At 48.1% G+C, this 19,969-nt stretch overlaps 2 protein-coding genes across 6 annotated transcripts in view; one reads left to right on the top strand and one right to left on the bottom strand.

Annotated features, from left to right (window-relative positions):
- Positions 1–829: 829 nt before the first annotated feature.
- LOC135391899 (uncharacterized) overlaps positions 830–19,969 on the top strand; it is a 56,569-nt gene continuing 37,429 nt past the window's right edge. For both annotated transcript variants that reach the window (XM_064622435.1, XM_064622434.1), the window contains exon 1: positions 830–997. The gene's annotated coding sequence lies outside the window, so the exon portion shown is untranslated. The remainder of the gene's footprint in view (positions 998–19,969) is intronic.
- LOC135391900 (lysosomal alpha-glucosidase-like) overlaps positions 9,674–19,969 on the bottom strand; it is a 47,538-nt gene continuing 37,242 nt past the window's right edge. For all 4 annotated transcript variants that reach the window (XM_064622437.1, XM_064622438.1, XM_064622436.1 and 1 more), the window contains 9 exons: positions 19,747–19,880; positions 19,497–19,645; positions 19,260–19,390; positions 19,104–19,188; positions 17,892–18,073; positions 14,381–14,460; positions 14,257–14,306; positions 13,119–13,259; positions 9,674–9,804 (listed from right to left, as the gene is read on the bottom strand). In XM_064622437.1, coding sequence (XP_064478507.1) covers positions 9,745–9,804; positions 13,119–13,259; positions 14,257–14,306; positions 14,381–14,460; positions 17,892–18,073; positions 19,104–19,188; positions 19,260–19,390; positions 19,497–19,645; positions 19,747–19,880 — 1,012 coding nt within the window. In that variant the 3' untranslated portion in view covers positions 9,674–9,744. The remainder of the gene's footprint in view (positions 9,805–13,118; positions 13,260–14,256; positions 14,307–14,380; positions 14,461–17,891; positions 18,074–19,103; positions 19,189–19,259; positions 19,391–19,496; positions 19,646–19,746; positions 19,881–19,969) is intronic.

Here is a 19,969-nt window from a genome sequence, read left to right as displayed (position 1 = left end):
GACGCCCGACGCGGCGTCGTGAACGGACGGCGGAAGTAGACGGGCATTTCCGCCGCCCCGTCAAGGCGCATGATTTTCATGTTCCACTTTCACTGCCATTCCGTCGCCCAAAGCAGACGAAAACTGAAGAGGCGTGGCCTTTCTCTGTCATATTATTGGTCGTCAGTGTATCGTTCTCGCCACCTCTCGCCGACGTCGTGAAAGAGACCGGCATGGCAATTTTTTTGGCTCGACGTCTCTCCTCTTCCAACGCCGGAAATGCACGTCTATTTCCACCGCCCGCTCGCGACGTCGCGTCGGGCGTCGCCAAGTGAGAACTGGCCCTTAGTCAGTGAAGAATGAGACTGAAAACGATATCGGTACTGCTTGATCCAGGCGGAACATTTATTTCCACACGCTTGGTACACACATGTCAAAGAAAGCAGATTCAGGAACCATACACCGTTTACTCCGACTCGACGCAATTAATTAAAACAATAAAACGTAGACGTTTCACAACCCATACAGGCGGCATCCTCAGTACACAATGACTACGATCAGCAGACAAGACGAAGAGTGACACGTGTGAACGAACGTAAACGGAATGTGGCTATGGCGACTCATGCCACAAGAACAAAAACTGAGTTGGTCGACCACTGTTGGTCGGAAGGTCGAGTTTGATTACGACTACGACAATGCGATAACGTTGGCTCGTGAGCAGCGATGGGGCCACAGGAAGTCTCTAGAATCATGGTTCATGAAGCATGATTCATCGGCCTGCAACAAGAATCGTGGCCCTCTGCCGGATATCTACAACGCCTTGTTTGATAAGTGGGTCGATTTTCACCTTGGGCTGATTGTGTTCTGAGGATGCCGCCTGTATAGGTGGTGAAACGATTACGTTTTATTGTTTTAAGTTATTACGTCAAGCCGGAGTTTTACAGTATGTGTTCTTCCGGCTTTTGGACTATTTTCTCATGCAGAAACCAGCACACCCACAGAATATACTCTCCAGAAGGTACGTAAAATCGCCCTCCGAATCTACAATTTGAAACGAGTATTTTTTTTAAGAGTTGTTCGTTTGGTAAACTTGTTTGTAAAAAAAAAACAAAAAAACTGCGCTTTGAAGAAGTTTTAACAAAATTTACCAGGTCCGTGAACAAGCTTACGAAGTCCTGACGCACATCGATTTTCATTTACAAATCTTGAAGCACCAGGTTAAGCGTGTGTGCAAGGCATTGGAGGTACACGGCTCTTGGTTCAATGTCTTGCACTATAGGGCTTGAAGCCCACAGCTTTTGCCGGAAACATTTGCGGCACCCGTCAGAGCGTTTTCGACGGCAGTTTTCGGTTCGAAGGTTAAATCTGCAAAGCATATCTTTCAGAATGAAGAAGAGGGTATTCGCTCTCTGGTGTCCTAGGCACATAAAATTCAACAAATACCTCCTCCACTTCCAGACCTTCTTTGACGTACCTGAGGCAAAATGATAGCTGTTCCTGCGTGCTTATGTCGGAAGTCTCGTTAGCAATCACCGCATAAAACACTGCATCCTGCGCATCTCTCATTAGGGAGCGAAACATGCTCTGGGTAATTAGCTCTAGCATTTCGTTGGACGGGAATACTATATAGTCCGCCATAACCATACTGCCGACAGAGCTCAGCGAATTCGGAGCTCGTAGAGCATCTGAAAAAGTGCAACGCATGCCAATCACTTTTTAACGAGACGGGTGTTCGTACGAATGCGGCTGACCCGGTTGGCCGACTTTTAATGGAATTTCAAGAAATTGTTACGAGGGGGAACTACGTAGGTTAGTGTCCCGTCACTCTCTCCCCTGCCACCGATTAGGAAAACGTTCGGGACTTAGGGGGGGGGGGATATGTTTATTAAGAAAAAGAAAGGAAAGGTCGGGACTTGGGACTTTTTGTTCATTAAAGGGACAGCTGTGTTTGAGATTGCGGTGTCGTCCTTTCTCTTCCCCGTCTCGGTTTCTCGTGTGATCAAGGCGTACAGGTTGGGACAAAAGTTTACGGGACACGCGAGCGACACTACTTTTTCCTCGGTGCGACACCCTAGCGGCTGCCGGAAGCGGGTGAGTTCACTGTTACGGAGGGGTGGAAGGGTGCGCTGTTAAGGGCACACAGTGGCAGTTGCGGTGTCGCTTGGTTGGGCCTGGGAGGGAAGCTACCGCTGTGTGTCACAAACAGCGCACCCTTCCACCACTCCGAACGAGTGAACTCACCCGCTTCCGGCGGCCGCTAGGGTGTCGCACCGAAGAAAAAGTACGCCGCTCGCGTGTTCCGTAAACTTTTGTCCTAACCTGTACCAGCTCGCCCTTTCTCTGTTGCCGACTGTCCTTCATTTGGTGAAGCTTTCACTATGAGAGCGCAGACGCTATGTTGAATCTTGTGCTTGTAGCTCTCAACGGTGTGGAAGCTGAGCCTTGAAGGGCTGAGCCTTGAAGGGCTGAATTTCCGCGACTTCTGAAGCGTTGCAGTGCTTCTTGCCAGTTCTGGAAACCACTTTCAAGAAATGAGATGTATGAATCGTTGTCTCACGGTGTTCATGGCAGCGGACTTTTTTTTTTTTCTTTTTGTCGCTGGCAGTGACACAGACGTCACCTTGCCGGTTTTTGCATTGTACGAAAGCCATTCGTACACTCTAAATCGTTTCACACCTTTAAAGGTGTAAAATAGGTGTATTAACAAAGATGACACCCCTTTCACACCCTACAACTTTGTTTTGGAAGTTCCTGGGGGTGTGACAATGGTGTACTACACCATCAGGTGAAATATGGTGATAAGTGTGTCGCCTGGGTGTAGGAAGGGAGTATGTTTATTTTCGTTCACATGAACAAAAGTAAATATATACAACAACAGGAAACGGGAAGTTACATTACAAAAGTGCATGGCGTTGATTTACAACACGTCTACAATCTAGTAATGCATGCAGATTTAGAAGATCCGTTGAGATAGTGCTTATATTTCTTAAAACACGTTGCTCCTCATTGCAAGACAGAACAAATACATGATAGTGCTCCTCATACTTAACTGTAGTTCATGTTTGTATGAGAAAAATGGTATCAGAGTTGCCTCTATCAGAGTTGCATATGCCTGTAATGTAAACGAACACGGGTAAGTCATCCTCGGAAGATTCTTTGGCAACAACACAGCCAACAGCAAATGTGTTATCATTGCCAACTGCACTCTTCACATAGACTATAGCTTCTGCATGAATATCACGTAATGAATGTAACTCTGAATTGCTTCTGGGGTATGCTGAAGTAGCGTATCTCCTTGGAACCATCAGTAGATGTGGCATTTCTGATGAAGGGCTGCGACCACACATACATTTGATAAAATTGATGTCTTCTTGCTAATGAAAGGGTTATGCTCTTAAAATTTCGAGTTTTTCTAGCAACATCTTTAAAATGCTGGTGTTTCCCTTCGAAACGCATACACCATACACCTAGGAGAGGACCAAACGTCCCGATGGGACGCCGGTAACGCATAATGTAATGCATTTTACAGGGGTTAGATCTTTATGGGTACAACCTTGAAGAAACGAATAAATGCAACGTTCTAAGTAATGAAGATGCATATGGGGGAGGTGCCTGCTCATGAGAAGGAATACAATTTCATGAAAAGCTATATACAGCTGCCATGCTTCATTGCCATGCACAGCTGCCACGCCATACATGATATTCTGTATGTCGGCTGTGCATATGTTTACACACATATTTAATCACCTTGATGTACATACATATATGGACCTCAATGTGATTATATGCAATATGCTTGTAATTGTGAGTACACAGCTACCAGCATATTGCCACGAACCCAGCAGTTTTATTCGGCGTTACACCCTTTACACCCCAATTGCCATGAAGGTGTTAAAATACACCTTAAAAGGTGTGCGCCATGAACATTTTGATTTACACCCTTTAAGGTGTAAAACGATTTAGAGTGTAGGTGGATTCCCAGCTCTTGAGGTAGCGCCGCTCGTCGTAGTTTTTGGTGGATGACGACTCTGTCTTTTCATGACTGCCAGGAGTGCTTGGTTTGACAGTTGGAGTCTCATCCACGGTAGCTGAAGGCGGCCAGGGAGCGTCTCCTGTATTAGCTGCTGAGGGGCCGACACCAATGGTCTTGCCAGTCACAAACGTACTGCCATTGCTAGGTGAAACGCCGCCAGGACGACTTGGGAGCTGAGAGTTTCAGATGCTTCAGCAGACAACCGTAGTGTCTTCATTCGTTCGTTCTGCATGTCAGGTCGACAGTCCCTTCTCGTAGACCTACGTGTCAAGCACCGAGTGTCTTCATCAGACCAGACGAGCGGCGAAGCGATACTTTCCCTGAATACGTTCTCGTACGGTCTCGTCCGTAGGAGCAAGCCGCGTCGTGCACGCGACGAAGAAAGAGGGTAGAATGTTGGGCGGGTTGGTGAAGACGCATGACGAAAGGAAAAGTGCGACGCGACAAGACGAGGACACATGTGTCTTCATCTAGCTGTCGCGCTTTTCGTCTCGCCATGTGGGTTCATGTAAACACCGCAGAGTGAAGCGAGGGTGAAGGAATCCCGGGACTGACGGGTCAGGGCGAGGGGTGGGGGGGCTCTGCCCTAACCGACATCAAGCCGACACTGGAGACATCGGTTACAAATTGGCAGTGTCGGGGTTATGGTGGAACGACATGCCCAACTTGGTACCGACATCGGTCCGATGTCATGTGCTGCTTCAAATAGAGCAGCCCGGAGGAGCACGATCCCTCCTCCTCCGTAGTCTACGCTTATGCTTAGGGTACGTTATAATTGCCTCGCCGTACTTTCTCCAGAACTTCACCGCATAGCACGCTGTGCGAAGGCCATTTCTGCGAATTATAGGGTTATTGCTTCTGGTTCGAAGAGAGATGGGGCGTACGCCCTCTTGTTCGTTCTACAATTAATGTAGCACTTGACTACAGCCGCTGACTTTTAGAAAGCCAAGTTTTTCTTTGGCACTCTATTTGCTGCTGCAAAGAGGATTGAACGGAACGACCTTTGAAAGTCCTTTTTTCAAGCCTACTATCTGTAGATATTTGGATGTAAATACTCCGTCTTTTGATTACAGTTACGGTTGCGTAACTATTATTGAAAGAACCACACTTGTGACAAAGTAATCACAAATTCGCATCGCGGGTGTCATCACCCGCACGCCATACGCGAGCGATCGCGACGTCGCGTGATCAAAAGCATTCCACGGAAGTGCACTGTTGCACAGCACACGCCGAGGTACTTACAGCGAATATGGACGGTGCGGATGATAGACGGCTGGTGCCTCTACAACCCAGCGGTATTTCACCAGTGGACGAACCAGGAGCAGAGGTGAAAGACGGCCGGTCCCAGAAGCATAAACGCAAGCACAGGCATAAGAGAGGACACAAAAAGCACAAAAGGAAGAGCGGAAAGGACGCCAAACCTAGCCCTGAACCAGCCGGCGTGGAAAGCGTCGTGGATACACCACTAGGAAGCAATCTACCCCGACTACCCGCCGTTACGTTTTCCGAGCATGTAGCAGAAAAAACGATGACCCCCCAATTATCGATCATGTATACGCCTAGTGGCAGCAGTTTGCCATCTGTGCCGGAGCGTATTTCACTTCCTTTCGTGCCGAAGCGTATTTCACTTCCTTTCGTGCCCAAGCTCACTGCAGAGAAGCCTAAAACAGGTGGTGAAGCGCTGCCTCCAGCCGGCAATGCCACTTCGGCCGGTTCGTGCACGCCCTCTACAACCAGTCCAAGCAAGCCCTCTACAACCAGTCCAAGCAAGCCCTCTCCAGCACTCGGCTCGCGCCAGTCTTCTCCTGATACAAAATCACCAAGACGCGATGATGTGCTTCCAGCCTCTCCCCCAGAACCATCAGACCGAGATGCCACACCGAAAACGTCGTCGGCCAAAGAAGGGTTGGAACCAGCGCCGCAAAAGCCACAGTGCGACCCCGTGCCGTCCGACGTCCCCGAACTTGAAAGCCCGGGTTATATGTACGATGGCGATGTTGATTTGACCTTATCGATAGCACCTGAACCTACCAAGGACACTGTCCGTCCGTCTACATGTACCGATACCACGCAGGAGATGAAGGATTTTGTAACGCGCAATAAGTATCACTGGGTCGTCTACATCACACTTCATTGCGTGACCGGAGCCATCGTAAACATCTTGACAAAGCGCCTAAAGACCGTACCCAAGGGAAAGATCGCGTTTTACATCGCTTTAAGCCTGCTGATAAATTCCATGCCCGGGGCGTTCCGGATACCACGTCCGTTCGGACCGCTGCACCTCCAACCTTTGATTTTTCTCCGAGGCTTCTTCGCCGTGTCTGCCGCTATGTTCCGGACTATGGCGCTCGTCTTCTTGCACATCTCCGACGTCGTCGCCATAGCCACTTTGGTTCCCATCGGGGTATCGGTCGGATCCGCACTCGTCCTCCGGGAAAAGATCGAGGCGCTTCAGTGGATCGCGATGACGTTGAACGTGTTCGGCGTTATCCTCATCATCCAGCCCGCGGTACTGTACGGCGGCTCAGGAGCAAAAGAGTACGACCTGAATCATCTGACGGGCGTCATGTTCGCGCTGGGAAGTGTCTTATCCATCGTCCAACTCATGCTGGTGGTCAGGTACATGAGGAGCATGGCAGCGCTCAAGTTGGGCTTCAACGGTAATTGCTGTCGCGTCGCCCTGACACTGGCCGTGACGCTCTTGACGGGAAGCTTCCGCGACCTCTTCATGGGACGCTACCTGGGATCTCTGGTGATGTTGAGTGACGTCAATTTTGTGTCGCTGGTCTTCCTGGGCAGGTCCTTGGAACAGGAGAACGCGGCCATGGTGACTACGATGAAGCAATGCATCGACATCGTGCTGTCCATCCTGGTGGAAATGATTTTTCTAAATGACTTCCCGAACGCTTGGGGCCTCGTTGGTTCGGCCGTGATCGTATTCTCCAGCTTTTTGGTGGGTTTCGATAAGATATTGCGTTCGTATAAGTTGGGTTCGATCATAAAATTTAAGAAGCCCCGTCCACGCGCGGTGTACACGGAACTTTGAGTGATCAATTCGCAAGTACAGTGTTTACGAATTTGCTTCTACGTATATGAATGAATGTAAGCGAGCTTTCTGAAGCTTCGATTGCCTACCAATGAATGGCACGAGAGGCGTTGTTGGCCGTTGTTTCAGAGGGCCAAGCTAGTCTCGCTAGAATAAAGTTAAATTTTCTTTGGAATCTTAATGCTCAGGAGCGCACTCGAAGCAACGTTGCTGATCTGCGGCGAAGCCGAAATGTCAGAGCTACTGTGCCACGCCCACCTACGCAACCATGTCGGCCCGAGACGAATGTGCTTGAGCAACAAGGGGGTGAAGGCCGGGTAGTTTGTGAAAGTATCCGTAGTATGTGAGCAGCGAGTATGACGACACGGACGGAAGAATAGCAGTCGTCTGCTTCGTGTCTATTCTTCCGTCCGTGTCGTCGTACTTGCTGCTCATTTATATACTCGCCTGAGCAATCCGTTATCTACACTAGAACCGCTGGAACACGGGCGCGACCAAAAGCAGTAGTGCCGGGAAAAGGCGCGGGAGACGTGTCAACCCAGTGTTGCTTGCAGAAACCTCCTGTTCACACAGGGGTTGCGCGCTATGTGTGATATTTTTTTTATTTGAATAAATCCTGCGCTGTTTTTTGGAGGGAGATATCTCATAGACGTTTTGGACAGTCGAAATGTTACGAATATACTATGACGAACGGACTAATCCTAATCTGTCCACAAATAACTCTGCAGTACTAATCCTAACCTGTCTTGTAATTAATCTCTTAACTAATCCTAACTCTGTAGCTAATTTATGTCACAGCAACCTAATTGTCTCACGTTGCATCCTCTGAAAATACTATTCCTCTATGTGGTGCTGAAGCATCGTAAAATTTCTAGATTTGACACGCATGATGTCATAGTGTCCGCAACCGGCTATCCGTCTGGCAACATTGCTGCGCCAAGGAAGATTTCGGTCTTTCCACAACAGATGCTTGCTGTCTTCCAGTGCGGTGCAGAGGGTGGGGACACTGGGAGCGTGCATGCACTGCTGCTATAGGCCACAGGCCCCAAAGCTCGTGGTGACGTCACCTGCTCTCTGAGAACTCGAAACTATGGATTTCCAGGAGGGCACACTCAAGCTTTCCATTCTAGGATGGTAAAACTGGGAATAGCTGCTTCACTATTACACAGCAGCCTACAAAGCGTTGTTCAGACCTTGTAGAAAGAAGCTTTTTGACGCAGAAGGAACGACTCCTAGAAGTCTGATAACCACAAGATTTTACAGGGACAGCTGTTAAGGGCTCAATTTTGTGAAGATCTTGTCCCGTATGTCGCATCGCCGAAACAGAGGGGAAGAAACGAAGAGGAGGAGGTGAGAAGAAGCAAAAGAGAAGAGGATGAGAAGAGCAGAAGAAGAATAGAAGGAGGAGAAGTTGCAAAACATAGATCAGTCATTTCGGAGAGTCACGTTGGCAGTGGCGTTGGTCTCTGTTATAATTGGAACGTGTTAGAATTGGAAACGGATGCGGATTGGAATGTGGACGTTGTGTTTATGTATATGATAGTGAGAATGGATGAAGTCGCTCGTGGTGTCAGGTACCGACAGTTAGGAGCGGTGCGTTCTCAAAGGAGCCGACGGGACGTAAGCAACACCTAGAAAATGACGATATAAGCAAGAGGAAGGAAAGAAACGAGGCAGAAGGAGCTCAGGTGCCATCAAGGAGAGTTGGCCGAACGCTCACGCGCCTTCTCTAAGTTGTACATGTATAGACTTCTTTGCATAAAGTATGTGCTTGTTAAACGTCGACTGCTGCAATCTATTTTCCTGAACTATTGGGGAAACTTTACTGCCTCATTATGGTCCGAAGTCTCCTGATGAGCACATCGCGCTGCACAAGCACGGCCGAGACGCGCCAATGCTGCGACGATCAGGATCCCACAGGAGACCGAGGCAAGCCGTGCGAAGAACGCACACCGCAAGAAGAGCCAGCGCGAACTTCCCTCGACTACGCCTTTGTGAGGGACGTGCCTTATGGTGTACTGTCTCCCCATACTACAATGACCCCCCACCCCCACCCCCCCAAGAGGTACTCCTTACGGTCCTTCAACACCCTTCTGCCGACCAACATCCTGAAGCGCATCAAGTACAGCACCCTTGTGGCTGACGCCGTCGTTGATTTGTTATAACTTGCATCGTATCTGTCAGTTTATTTTAAAAGAGGAATGGTCTGAAGGCTCCTATATAAAAGAGAGAGAGAAAAAACACCCCAGGAGCACATGAAGAACAAGAACAGTTAGAAGAAAGTAGGAGAATGGTCTCAATTCCCTATGTACACAATGACCTCGAGGAAAGCAATGCCGTGGTTGTGCAGGCGTGTCACAGAGTTACGGAGCGGCTGGACGGCGCCTTTCCTCCTCTCAGCGCCGCACTCTCACTCCTCCGCTTAGAGAGTGACGTCACGCCGCCGGAGATTCTGCAGCCGTGGGCACAACGCCGATCTCTAAAATTCGTTTCTTTTTTTTTTTTAAATATCGAAGCACATTTTTTACGAAAAAATTAGCACATAATACACGGAACACGTCACATAATGATGGTATCAGGAACGCGAATCACAACAAAGCACAAGTCCACCACAGTGAAAAGCGACAACAGAGCTTTAATGTGGATAACACGCAACAAAAACAACAACGAGACCCATTCCTTCAAATTACCAGTTGATCTGGAAGGGCTGTATCATGGGATGGGAGTATCCCCTCACGTACATGGTCTGCAAAAGACAAGCGGGACAAAACAATTACATCCGTGACACACATAACCACAAGCGTGAAAGCTGCGTAATGAACGATGTGCAAACTTAAAGGGGCAATAAACGTGCATACAAGGTGCACTTTTCTTAATGCATCCTGGTACGTTGCCGGCTGTGAACGTTTTCCAAAAATTGTTCGGGCAAACAAGTATGTAACGACTCCAAACCGACCGAATATTCAATGCACTCTTTCACGCTCATTCCCCGCTCCGCGATGCCCTAGCGACAACAGCCTCACGTCATTTTAACGTAGCGCACCATTACGCTTATACATTGATTTTAGTGTAATATCGGGTAGTGAGGTGAATTCTAAGCATCTTTTCACTTGCCAATCTCAAGGTAGCCAGATCAAACTGTAACAAAGGCCAGCAGTGTTCCACTTCGTGTGCGCACTATATTTTCAGTGCTGTATTGCTCCGCGAGGTAACCGCGACTTTCCCGCAACCGGTTTCATCGCAAACTCGTCTCAGTGCGGGGGCCTGTCATTGGCTAGGAGAGCGAAATCTCCCCCCATCTGCAGAACCTGAAATGATTTGATGCTATACGTTGGAGGGGGCGTCCCGTTAGAAGGATGGAGGAGAGACTCAAGCGGATTATGCTCTTGGAATGCTCAGGAATGCTTTGGTGAATGGCAGTGTCTCGCGTTAAAGGCGCGAAATTAATTTCATACTTGGACATCGAGAGCAACGTTCTTTCATAGAGCATGACAAAGAACACTATTCGTCGAGCTGTTTACTGTCCCTTTATAGGGAAACTTCACAGGGACTAAAACAGAAGAAAAAAAAAAAGAGGTGAGCACCATACCGAACACAAATCACGCCCTCGGCGTCGAATACAACGTACGCATTCATTCGGGGGAGTAATTTATTCGTAAACGACGACAATAGCAAACCGCAATGCTAAGAGCAGAAAACGAAGCTCCATACTAAGGTGGTTCGCCCGGAGGAGGATACTGTGACGTCACCCAGCATTGTCGTCTGCTTCGAAACCTGCATTCTCTCTCCCTTGCGTTTTGAAGGAAACCAAAAAGGACGTCGCATGTAGTTGCCGTTTCCGCCGTGTAGCGTATCTCTTGCCGCAACCACTCATGCAGCATATTGAGCCGATCATTATGACGTCGATTGCAGCGGGATTAGAAGAGAGTACGCGTTGGAAAAAGGTTATGACATTCCAAAACACGAGCAGGACACATGAAGTAGCGTTGGGAAAATATGCCGGTTGATGTCAGCAGTGTGTACGATAGCACCAATACTAGCTGCCATTGCATTGGGTGAAGACAAATTTCCGCCATCTTTACGCCCACGCACAGCTCGCAATGCGCTCACAAACGTGTACCTATACACTTAGCTGCGCACTACAATTTGGGCTTGAGTAAATACATAGCAGAGGTGGTTTGAAAAAGTTGGTGAAATCGGTACACGGCAATCATGCATGTTAAGCGTACACGTAAACATGGCGGCTTTGCGGCATTCGCTTCTACAAAGGGTGACTCCACCGTGCGTATGTTGCTTTCAGCGCCCTCTAGCTTGACAAAGACGAAGCGCTCGCTTCGTAATAAATTCATTTGAATAAAATCTGCGCAATTTTGGAACGAGACATTTCGTACACGTGTTCCCGACATCCCAAAGGTTACAGATATACTACAACCTTTGTGGTCATTTTGTTGTGGTCATCGGAGTCTCGTAAGGAGTAACCGCATAGTATTGTGTTCCTTACCGTTGACAATGCCTCCAAAAGGGCATGGAATTAAATTAGCAAGAGCTTCGTAGCTTCTGCTTTCCTGAATGCTTCCCTGGAACCGTTGATTGTGCAGTGTGGGAGTGTTGTAACCGATATTGTCGCAGTGCGGGATCGGGACATGATCGATATCTTAGTTGACCGATCCCTACTAGAGCCAAATTCTTCAAACTTCAAATTCAAACTTTGGCCGGCAAATCTATTACGCAGCCTACCCAACCCAAAACGCCAATTGACAGGTTTGGTGAAAGACACATAGATGTGAAAGCGTGTGTGTGCGTGCTGTTGTTATCAAGGTTCTTAAAGGTATGGTCGCATCCCTTCCAGTCGATTTGGGAACTAGAGTGTCATTTTGTTCCTCGTGGACCGTTGACCACGACATCGAGAATCCCACGCGATATAGCGGCGTAGTTTGAATGTTTTTCGACGAAGTACGCGGCAAGAGCAGACTTCGGATGTTGAGGGTAATCCGGAACTCCCTCTCTAGAAGAACGAGAAAACGTCACTCCCTAATAACCAATGAGGGCGCGACCTTGAGAAAAGGAACGCCGTGCCCGTGCCCGCTTCTGACAGGGTTACGTGGGCGTCCTAACGGCGCTTTTTCCTCCTCTCAGCGCAGCTCTCTCACTCCTCCGCTTCTGGGAGTGACGTCACGACGGAGGAGCTTCTGCGGCCGGGAAGCAGCGTTGTTCTTCAATTTTCTTTTAGTTAACACCTAAGCATTTGTCGGTCGAAGAAAACAAAATTAGCCATGATTGTTGCCCGATGCCGAACGCAGTTTTATGGGCAGATGGGTTTCCGGATGCTGCCCTCCCTTTAAATCAAGTTCAGACCAAATTGACGTGTAAAGCACCACACGTCGCCATAGCAACGGAGAGTCTGTTGTGAGCTTCGACGGGGTTCTACGAGGGCAGGGGCATTGAAATGTATGGGAAACGGTTGCCTAGTCATATACGGAAGATCATATCTTATAAGGCTGACCGTTTAGGATTTGCATATTCACTTATATAAAATTTATTTGCTGTAAGTGGCTTTTCGTTTCGTAGTAGCACTGTTCTGCTTCACGAAAGCGTTTACATGGGTACTGTCGTTACCACTCTGACACGAAGGAAATTACGAACATACAAGATGTCTTTTTTTGCTATTCTCATATACTGGAAGACATACTTCTCTCCCTGTCCTTTTACGTACTATAGATGCATTGCCAAAAGCATTATCTTTTTCGGAACTAAATCCGCAGCCGTTTACGCCGCGTTTAGGAACTACCTGCAGTGCTGGGGAGTAAAATTCAGGTCAGGAAACTAAAATGGAGAGTAATTGCGATCTAGCTAGGGGACTAGAAGCTGAAGAACCGCTCCCCAATTTTGTTCTTAGAATGCATTCTGTGCCGTGCGTAATATCTTCAGTCTTCCTAGATCCCTTTTTACGTGCTAACGTTTCCATGTAATGTACTAGTCCTGCTTCAAATGCACTCCCCCTTTAAACTCCCCCCTGTCGAGAGGGATTGATCCGGAAGTGGGACTGATTCGAGGTCTTACCGTTCTAACGTGCTTTTTCGAAACAGGATTTCCGTTAAAAAGCACTGTGTCTGGAAGGCTTTTCATAGAGAGGACCGTGACCGAAGTCAGACGGTCACGGCTGGGATGGTTGCATGGAGAGCAACGGCCCGTGAGCTGGTTCTGGAAGAAGAAATGGGAAATCGGGGTAGTCAAACAAAGGTAGCCGGGATATGATCTCTGCCGCTTTTTGTCTCGTGTCTTTAAACGATCACGGGCTAGCCTGTGTGCAGCGTGCATTTCTGTGTGTCGGAAATTGCTTTTTCGCTGTTCAGCGGCACGAGAAACCGAAATAAATTAGGAGTAAAAGTTTTCTTGCGCCAAGCATCGACGTGTATATATTTCTGAAATCCAGGAAGGAATGCGTAAGCGAAAAAAGAAAAAAAAATCGTCTGAACGAACCGCACTTTATACGTAATGGGATAATCATCGAACCGCCAAGGAAGTATGAAGGGAATTGCCTCAGGACGAGAGACGCCGATATTTCGAACAGAGACCGTTCTTCTGGGTGACCAGAAGAAGAACAGTCTCTGTTCGAAATAAAGGCTGCTCTCATCCTGAGGCATTTCCTTTTCGCACTCTATAAGACAGCGTGATAGATACTAAAGGTCTGGCACGCTAAAGCCTCTTGAACGACGAAAGAGTGTGCGCAGGAGAGCGAGCCAGCGCCACCTGGATAAAGAATGCCCGATCGCTTAAACGACGTCATTAACAGTCCGCCAATCCGCAATCGTGCTTTCGGCCGCGCGGAATAGCCACGGAGAGCCTGTGTTTCAAATTATATGAGAAGCAGACGGTATCACCACTTTGTATATCCATGTGGCGGAGGAGTTCGAGGAGGCATCAAACAAGCAACTAGGTGGCGCTGGTAGAGCGAATTGTGATAGGAAGACCACACTCCACATGCTGTACCTATGGTCTGCTGCGTAAGGTTTAGTTTCATCGTAGTAGTGGAATCATTGCAAAGCATTTCATGTCAAGCATTTTTTTTTTCACTTTGTGTCACCTAAGTTCCAAATTACCGTGTTCCCTCGCACCTTGCCCGCTCCCATATAAGTATGTGCAAAGCCCATCGCGCAATTATCCCTAGTTTCTGTTCTATCTACTTCGGAGCACTTGCCTTCAGGAACGAGAACCGGAACATGCTGTACCTCTCTCGGCTTATTGCATCTGCAAATAAAAACAACAGCGTTCTTCGTACACCTGTTCCGCACATCGGGTGAGCTGAGGCAGAGAGGACTCACCGGTCCTGATCCCGTCGTCAACGTACATCTCCCCAGATGCAGACTCATTCATGCTTGGAGCCACCGCCAGCAGTATGTTCCTGAGCAGAAATCGAGATGATAATCGAAATATGTTATGTGACATAAGGTTCGGGTGTTACCCTACAACCTTCATTACATCAAACTGACATGCGTGCTCCAAGGGTCTACCTGGCCTAGTCGGGCCCTTTTCTGAGTTCTGATTAATTGCCTTGTACAAGAGTTGGTCAAGGTTCACCTAGACTTGTGCTCGAGAAAAACCAGCGAGTAAATGTAACAGAATAAAACTTTCGGACACCGAAGTGCAATCCTTCTTGGGTCAGCGGCACGCGCAGCTGGGGCAGCTGTCATGACGGCGAACAGTATATCTGTAGCTGGGGAACCGCGACCCTTAATCAAGTTCCTTGTGAAGGAGAACTGTCACACCAACTGAAATTTTGCAGATATTAATGACTCAGTATGGAGAACACGCAGTGACAAAGGGAAGACTGTACGAATGGTACAGATAGTTTGGCGAAGGACCGGATTTGGTGACGAATGAACTGCAGGACACGTTCGTGCGAAAGCAGTCACGAACAGTGAACATTGCAGGCGTTGAGCAAGCCATCCTCGATAAACCGGCGGGTAACAATTCGGGACACTGCATCCCAGCGTAATATTAGTGTCGGGCAGTGTGGAGTCAATCGTTCACCCGTACTTATTGTTCCGCAATGTCTGCGCAAGACGGGTTCTCAGACACCTCAATTGTGACCAGAAGAGAGAGCGCATGGCAGTCACTGAGCAGCTGCCGAACCGATTTCAATCATTTCACCTCAGAGACAAAAGAAGCAACACGGAATGTCGACATAAGGCTTCCCCGCCGCCAAAGCAAGATTTGTCAATGGGAACTGTTTTCTGGGACCTGCGGGGTGTCATCCGTGTGGACTCCTTGGAGGAAGGGATCACGATTAATGCCCGGAACTATACTCCATGTTGATAAAGAGTGTCGTAATTCGGAAGAAAAGGCCTGGGGTGTTGCACGGAAGTGTCATTCTTCTTCATGAGAATGCCCGACCTCACACGACGAATTTGACGAAATGCCCCATGGGAGGTTTTGCCCCATGTCTCTTACTGCCCAGGTTTAGCCCCAAGCGATTACCATTTGTCTGGGACCCGTACAGAGCACATTGCAGGAAAGACGTTTCACATAAACGAAGCCCTCCAGAAAAGATGTCCTGCAGCGGCTAGGACAGCAGCCCACTTTTTTTTCTACACCAATGGCAGCGGTGTTTAGGTGCGTGCGGTGAATACTTTGAAAAACTGACGTAGTGTGATGCTTCCGGTATTTTCTATTGTATTTAGTCTCGGTCAACTTTGAACGACCATTGTTCCTTCACATCTTACGCAACAAAAAATAAAAAAAATAATCTCGAAGTGTACTTCGCAGCATTTGGCTCCGTTATTTTTTATTCTCATTTCCTCCTCGTCGAGCTACTTGACCAGGTATACATAGTATTGTTACTATGAATGCACGATGTAGTCGAGGATGGCTTGGCGCGTGCACACGGGGATCGGTTTTTATTCGGGTAAGGAACGCTACGAAGTTGACTATGCTCCACCCCCATCTTATTCCAAATATTTTGCGTTGTGGTTTTGAACAGCACTAGAAATGAGTGCGTTTGCGTTCTGGACAAGACCCGTTACCCATGAGATGCATCTCTGTTTTCCCACGTTTTGCGAAACTCGATAAAGTTTGGATTATTTCACGTTTAAGTCGAAATTGAATTGCCCTCGTTTTGACCTTCTTTCGTTCAATATACTGCTTGCGACATGACTTGTCTGGAACCCATAGCTCGCAGTTTATCCTGTCTCAAATCTCCAGAGTTTGCAAGATTGTTGCTTCCGAGTTATAGATTCGTATGCGCCATACTACAACACCCTCGTGCGCAATACACCTTTACCCGAAAAACGTCATCACGACGTTAGAAGACAGACTGAAACCGAAACAAATTGGAAGGGGAGGACTGGGTTCCACGAATGGGCGCTTGTTCGCTGCCTCCTATTGAAAGAAAAGTAGGACGGAAGGTCTCGTCCCTTTCAGGGACCATCGTAATCCCCTCAATATCCTGGCTTTCGGGCGCGACCTTGTTCACCCCTATAGCTTCAAGCGTAGCTCAACTGTAGCAAATTGGTGGCGCTGTGTAACACTATGACGTCAGTTGTTTACAAACAGGGAGAGGTCTATAATGGTGCAGTTCCTTCAGGGGCGACCAGGCCAGTACGGGCTTCTGTACATTTGAAGAAGATTTCAAACAACTGTGCCGCAAGCAGTACATCACTTAAAAGGGTTATGACACTTCGCAGACGGCCATACCGGACAGAAGTATCACGTGCTTACAAAAACCAATAGGAATGGCCCATCTGATGTCGCAGCTCGACGGCAAGGTGCGTCTGGAGTGTATGTGTGTCGCTACACAACGACACACAGAAAAATGGAAGTACCATGAGCGGATGTTGTAACAAACGACTTTCTATGTCGAAGTTTCACAACCCATTTTAACGTGCTACAACAGCCGACACTTTTGGGCAATAAATTCAAGTTATCTTGTCCCCTTGGCTCCAGGATCACACATCTCGAAGTCTTGCGCGCCAGCGGGCGGATCTAGGATTTTCCCGAGAGGGGGGGGGGGGGGGTCCGCTATGAACAAGTTGCCACGCACGTGCTTGCTGGGATTGGTCCACTGAACCCTATGTTCAAGTCTGGAATTGAGGGATCCCCCCCCCCCCCCCCCGTAGATCCGCGGCTGTTGCGCGCGTTATCTCCTTGCATTTTTTCACAGATACCAAGTTGGTGGATATTACTGTGACCCTGAATGTCCCCCTGTTCTGTTCTTAGTTCTGCCTTTCTCGTTCGTTTATTTTTCCCCTTCCCTTTAAGAGAACAGCAGTAGCTCTTCGCGAACCCCATCACACAGTACTTTATCTTTCATCATCTCATCTGCTGCAGTTCAGCATCCATGATGAAATCTAGTAGGAAATCTCGCTGCGTCACGTATTCGAAGTGGAACTTGTTGCCTCGCAAGCTGCTATGCACGCGTCCTCCTCACCGTTCTGGCAGGTCCATCGTAGACCGTGACGGTATCCTGCTTTCGCCGTTTGCTTAGGCGGCGTCCGCACGGTCCAACTTTAACGACCATCCCCAACAAACGCCTTACGACCTATACTTTCGGTCTCCATGTTCACACGTACCAACACGAAAGCCATTACGAGCATGCATTAGAGCTCTCCGAAGTCAAAGGTCATGAGGTTGGTGGGTGACGAACACGATTCACGTGTCAAGTGCACGTCGGTGATTGGCCTACACAGCACCACCACCTTTCGAAGTTTTCTCTCTGTGACCAATCCTCAAAGAACTCGAGTTGTCTTTTGTTGGTGGTGTCTGCGGACTCGGCACCAACTACACAAAGACTTGCGCAGAAAGCTGGTGCGTGTGAACGCGGACATGGAAAGTTACCTGGTGGAACTATCGTTGGATGGAGCCTCCATCGCGACTATTGTCCCCGCACGCTGGTAGACCATTCTGTAGACGTCATTCACGGGGACGTAGATGATTTCACCATTGCTCGTGAAAGGCTTTCCGTTGTACCAGTCATACCACAGGCCTCGAGGAAAGTAAACTGCAGTGATATTGGCACCCTGCCACGAAAAAAGAGAGACTTCACGAGAAGAAAACATAGACAGGGACTGCTGCCATGATAAGATACTGACAATGTCCACGAAAGAAGCATGGAACAATTGTGAAGAGAAGTTAAACCGTGTATTGACATGAGCGACATTCTCCAGAATAGTCCAGCGGAAGATGCGCAAAATGCTACCGCTTTCTGATGTCACGTGAGCCCTCAACGTCATGTTTGTACTTGCCCTAGCAATGGGGATATCGTGCGGCCCCGCCTGACATATTCCATAGCAGACGACAGGGCCGGTGCTGTCGTCTGCTGCATGCGCAGCAGGGATGGGCATAAATACATTTTTTTTAGTATTTAAGTATAAATACAAAATACTTTGTTGAAAGATTTAAATAATCTGCATAAATCCTTTTCAATGCGAGTATTTAAATACAAAATATAAATACAGTATTTAAATACCGCATCTACTACCATAAATACTGCGAGGACGATGCCATCTGGAATTGCAGATATGATGGTGATATTAGCAAATAAGCAGTAGGGACAGAAGCATTTATTCGTAAGATTATCGTGGCGATTTTAGTATTAGAAGTTTCTCGAAGACTGTATGTTCTAGGTATCTTCTCCACAGGTGACGATGAAGAAAGGCTTGTATTAAAATTGACGAAGATGCTTCGTACAACAAGGTACTGGTTTGTCGCATGTGCGTACGTGCACAGACACAGCATAACTGCGCAGCTCTCTCAAACTCTCCTTTGCCCTTCTTACCAGCCAGCCTGCCAGCTAGTATCTTGCATATTTATAAAAATAAATACCCCAAAATTGGTATTTCAATATAATTATCAACACATTTTACAAGTCTGTAGTTAAATAATATTTTAAGTACAATATATTTAAGTACTGCTTATCCCGGATGCGCAGTATGGTCGCGCGAACGCTCAAGGACACGGCGGCACCTCTGGCCCATGCGCAATTTTCTGCTTTCACCGGTAGAATACTCCGTGGAGATGTCACTCGTGCGACTACACGGATAAACTCACATATTCCTGGATGGGTGCTACCAGCAGCGCTGACCCAAACATGAACTGCCGTTCGACTTCTCTGGCTTTCGTGTCGTTCTGAAATCTGAAGTGTACCGTCAAGCATAAGAAGGTGCGTTGTTGAGACCGACGCGAACACGTCTGGCTTTGGCTTACTCGAACACCATTGGCCTGGCAACCATGTCTCCAAAACGGCTGTTCTTGTAGTACAACGTGTACGAGTAAGGCCGCAGGCAGTTGTGCGAAAAGAACGTGTACCTGGAGGAGTTGTACACCGCCGCTGTAGCCTGTAACAGTTATGGCCGATTCAAACTAACTCGAACGGAATTGTACCTAACGGTGGCGAAGGGTAGTGACTCCGGGGCACTCTCAAATTCAGCTGAAGATACTTACAGAAGATGTGTTCATATAGACAGGGAAGAACGTTGCCAGAATAAGCCACTTGATGCACAGGTTTTCTTGATCCGCCGTTGAGTTCGCGTCGGAGCACCACGACTTCGTTCCATATATGGGCATGCCGTACATGTTGTAGAGCAGAAACTCTGCAAGAACAAGGGTGCTCTTGTCATGTACGCGGGACCCTGAGACCCAGAGTTCATGTTAGACCCAGAGTGCGCGAAGAAGAAACCGTCGTGCATGTTACCTCCCAGGGTCGTCGTTAAATCTTCCCAGACTTTGCCCGCAACCGAGTTCCAGTAGCCACTAAACCTGCCTTGTCCCGGGAAGGATTTGTGCCACAGCAGCGCCCTTCGTATCTTCCAGGCGTTGGTGAATGCTCTTTAACGAACAAGAAGCGTGCGTTACGCAAAATTCAACATATTGTTAAGAGGCTACAGGCTACATTAGGGGCTATCCGAAGACTTTGA

Source organism: Ornithodoros turicata, chromosome 4, assembly GCF_037126465.1.
Source record: "Ornithodoros turicata isolate Travis chromosome 4, ASM3712646v1, whole genome shotgun sequence".
Classification (NCBI taxonomy): domain Eukaryota; kingdom Metazoa; phylum Arthropoda; class Arachnida; order Ixodida; family Argasidae; genus Ornithodoros; species Ornithodoros turicata.
The sequence above is the reverse complement of the archived record's forward strand: the minus strand, read 5'-3'. Positions and strand labels throughout refer to the sequence as shown.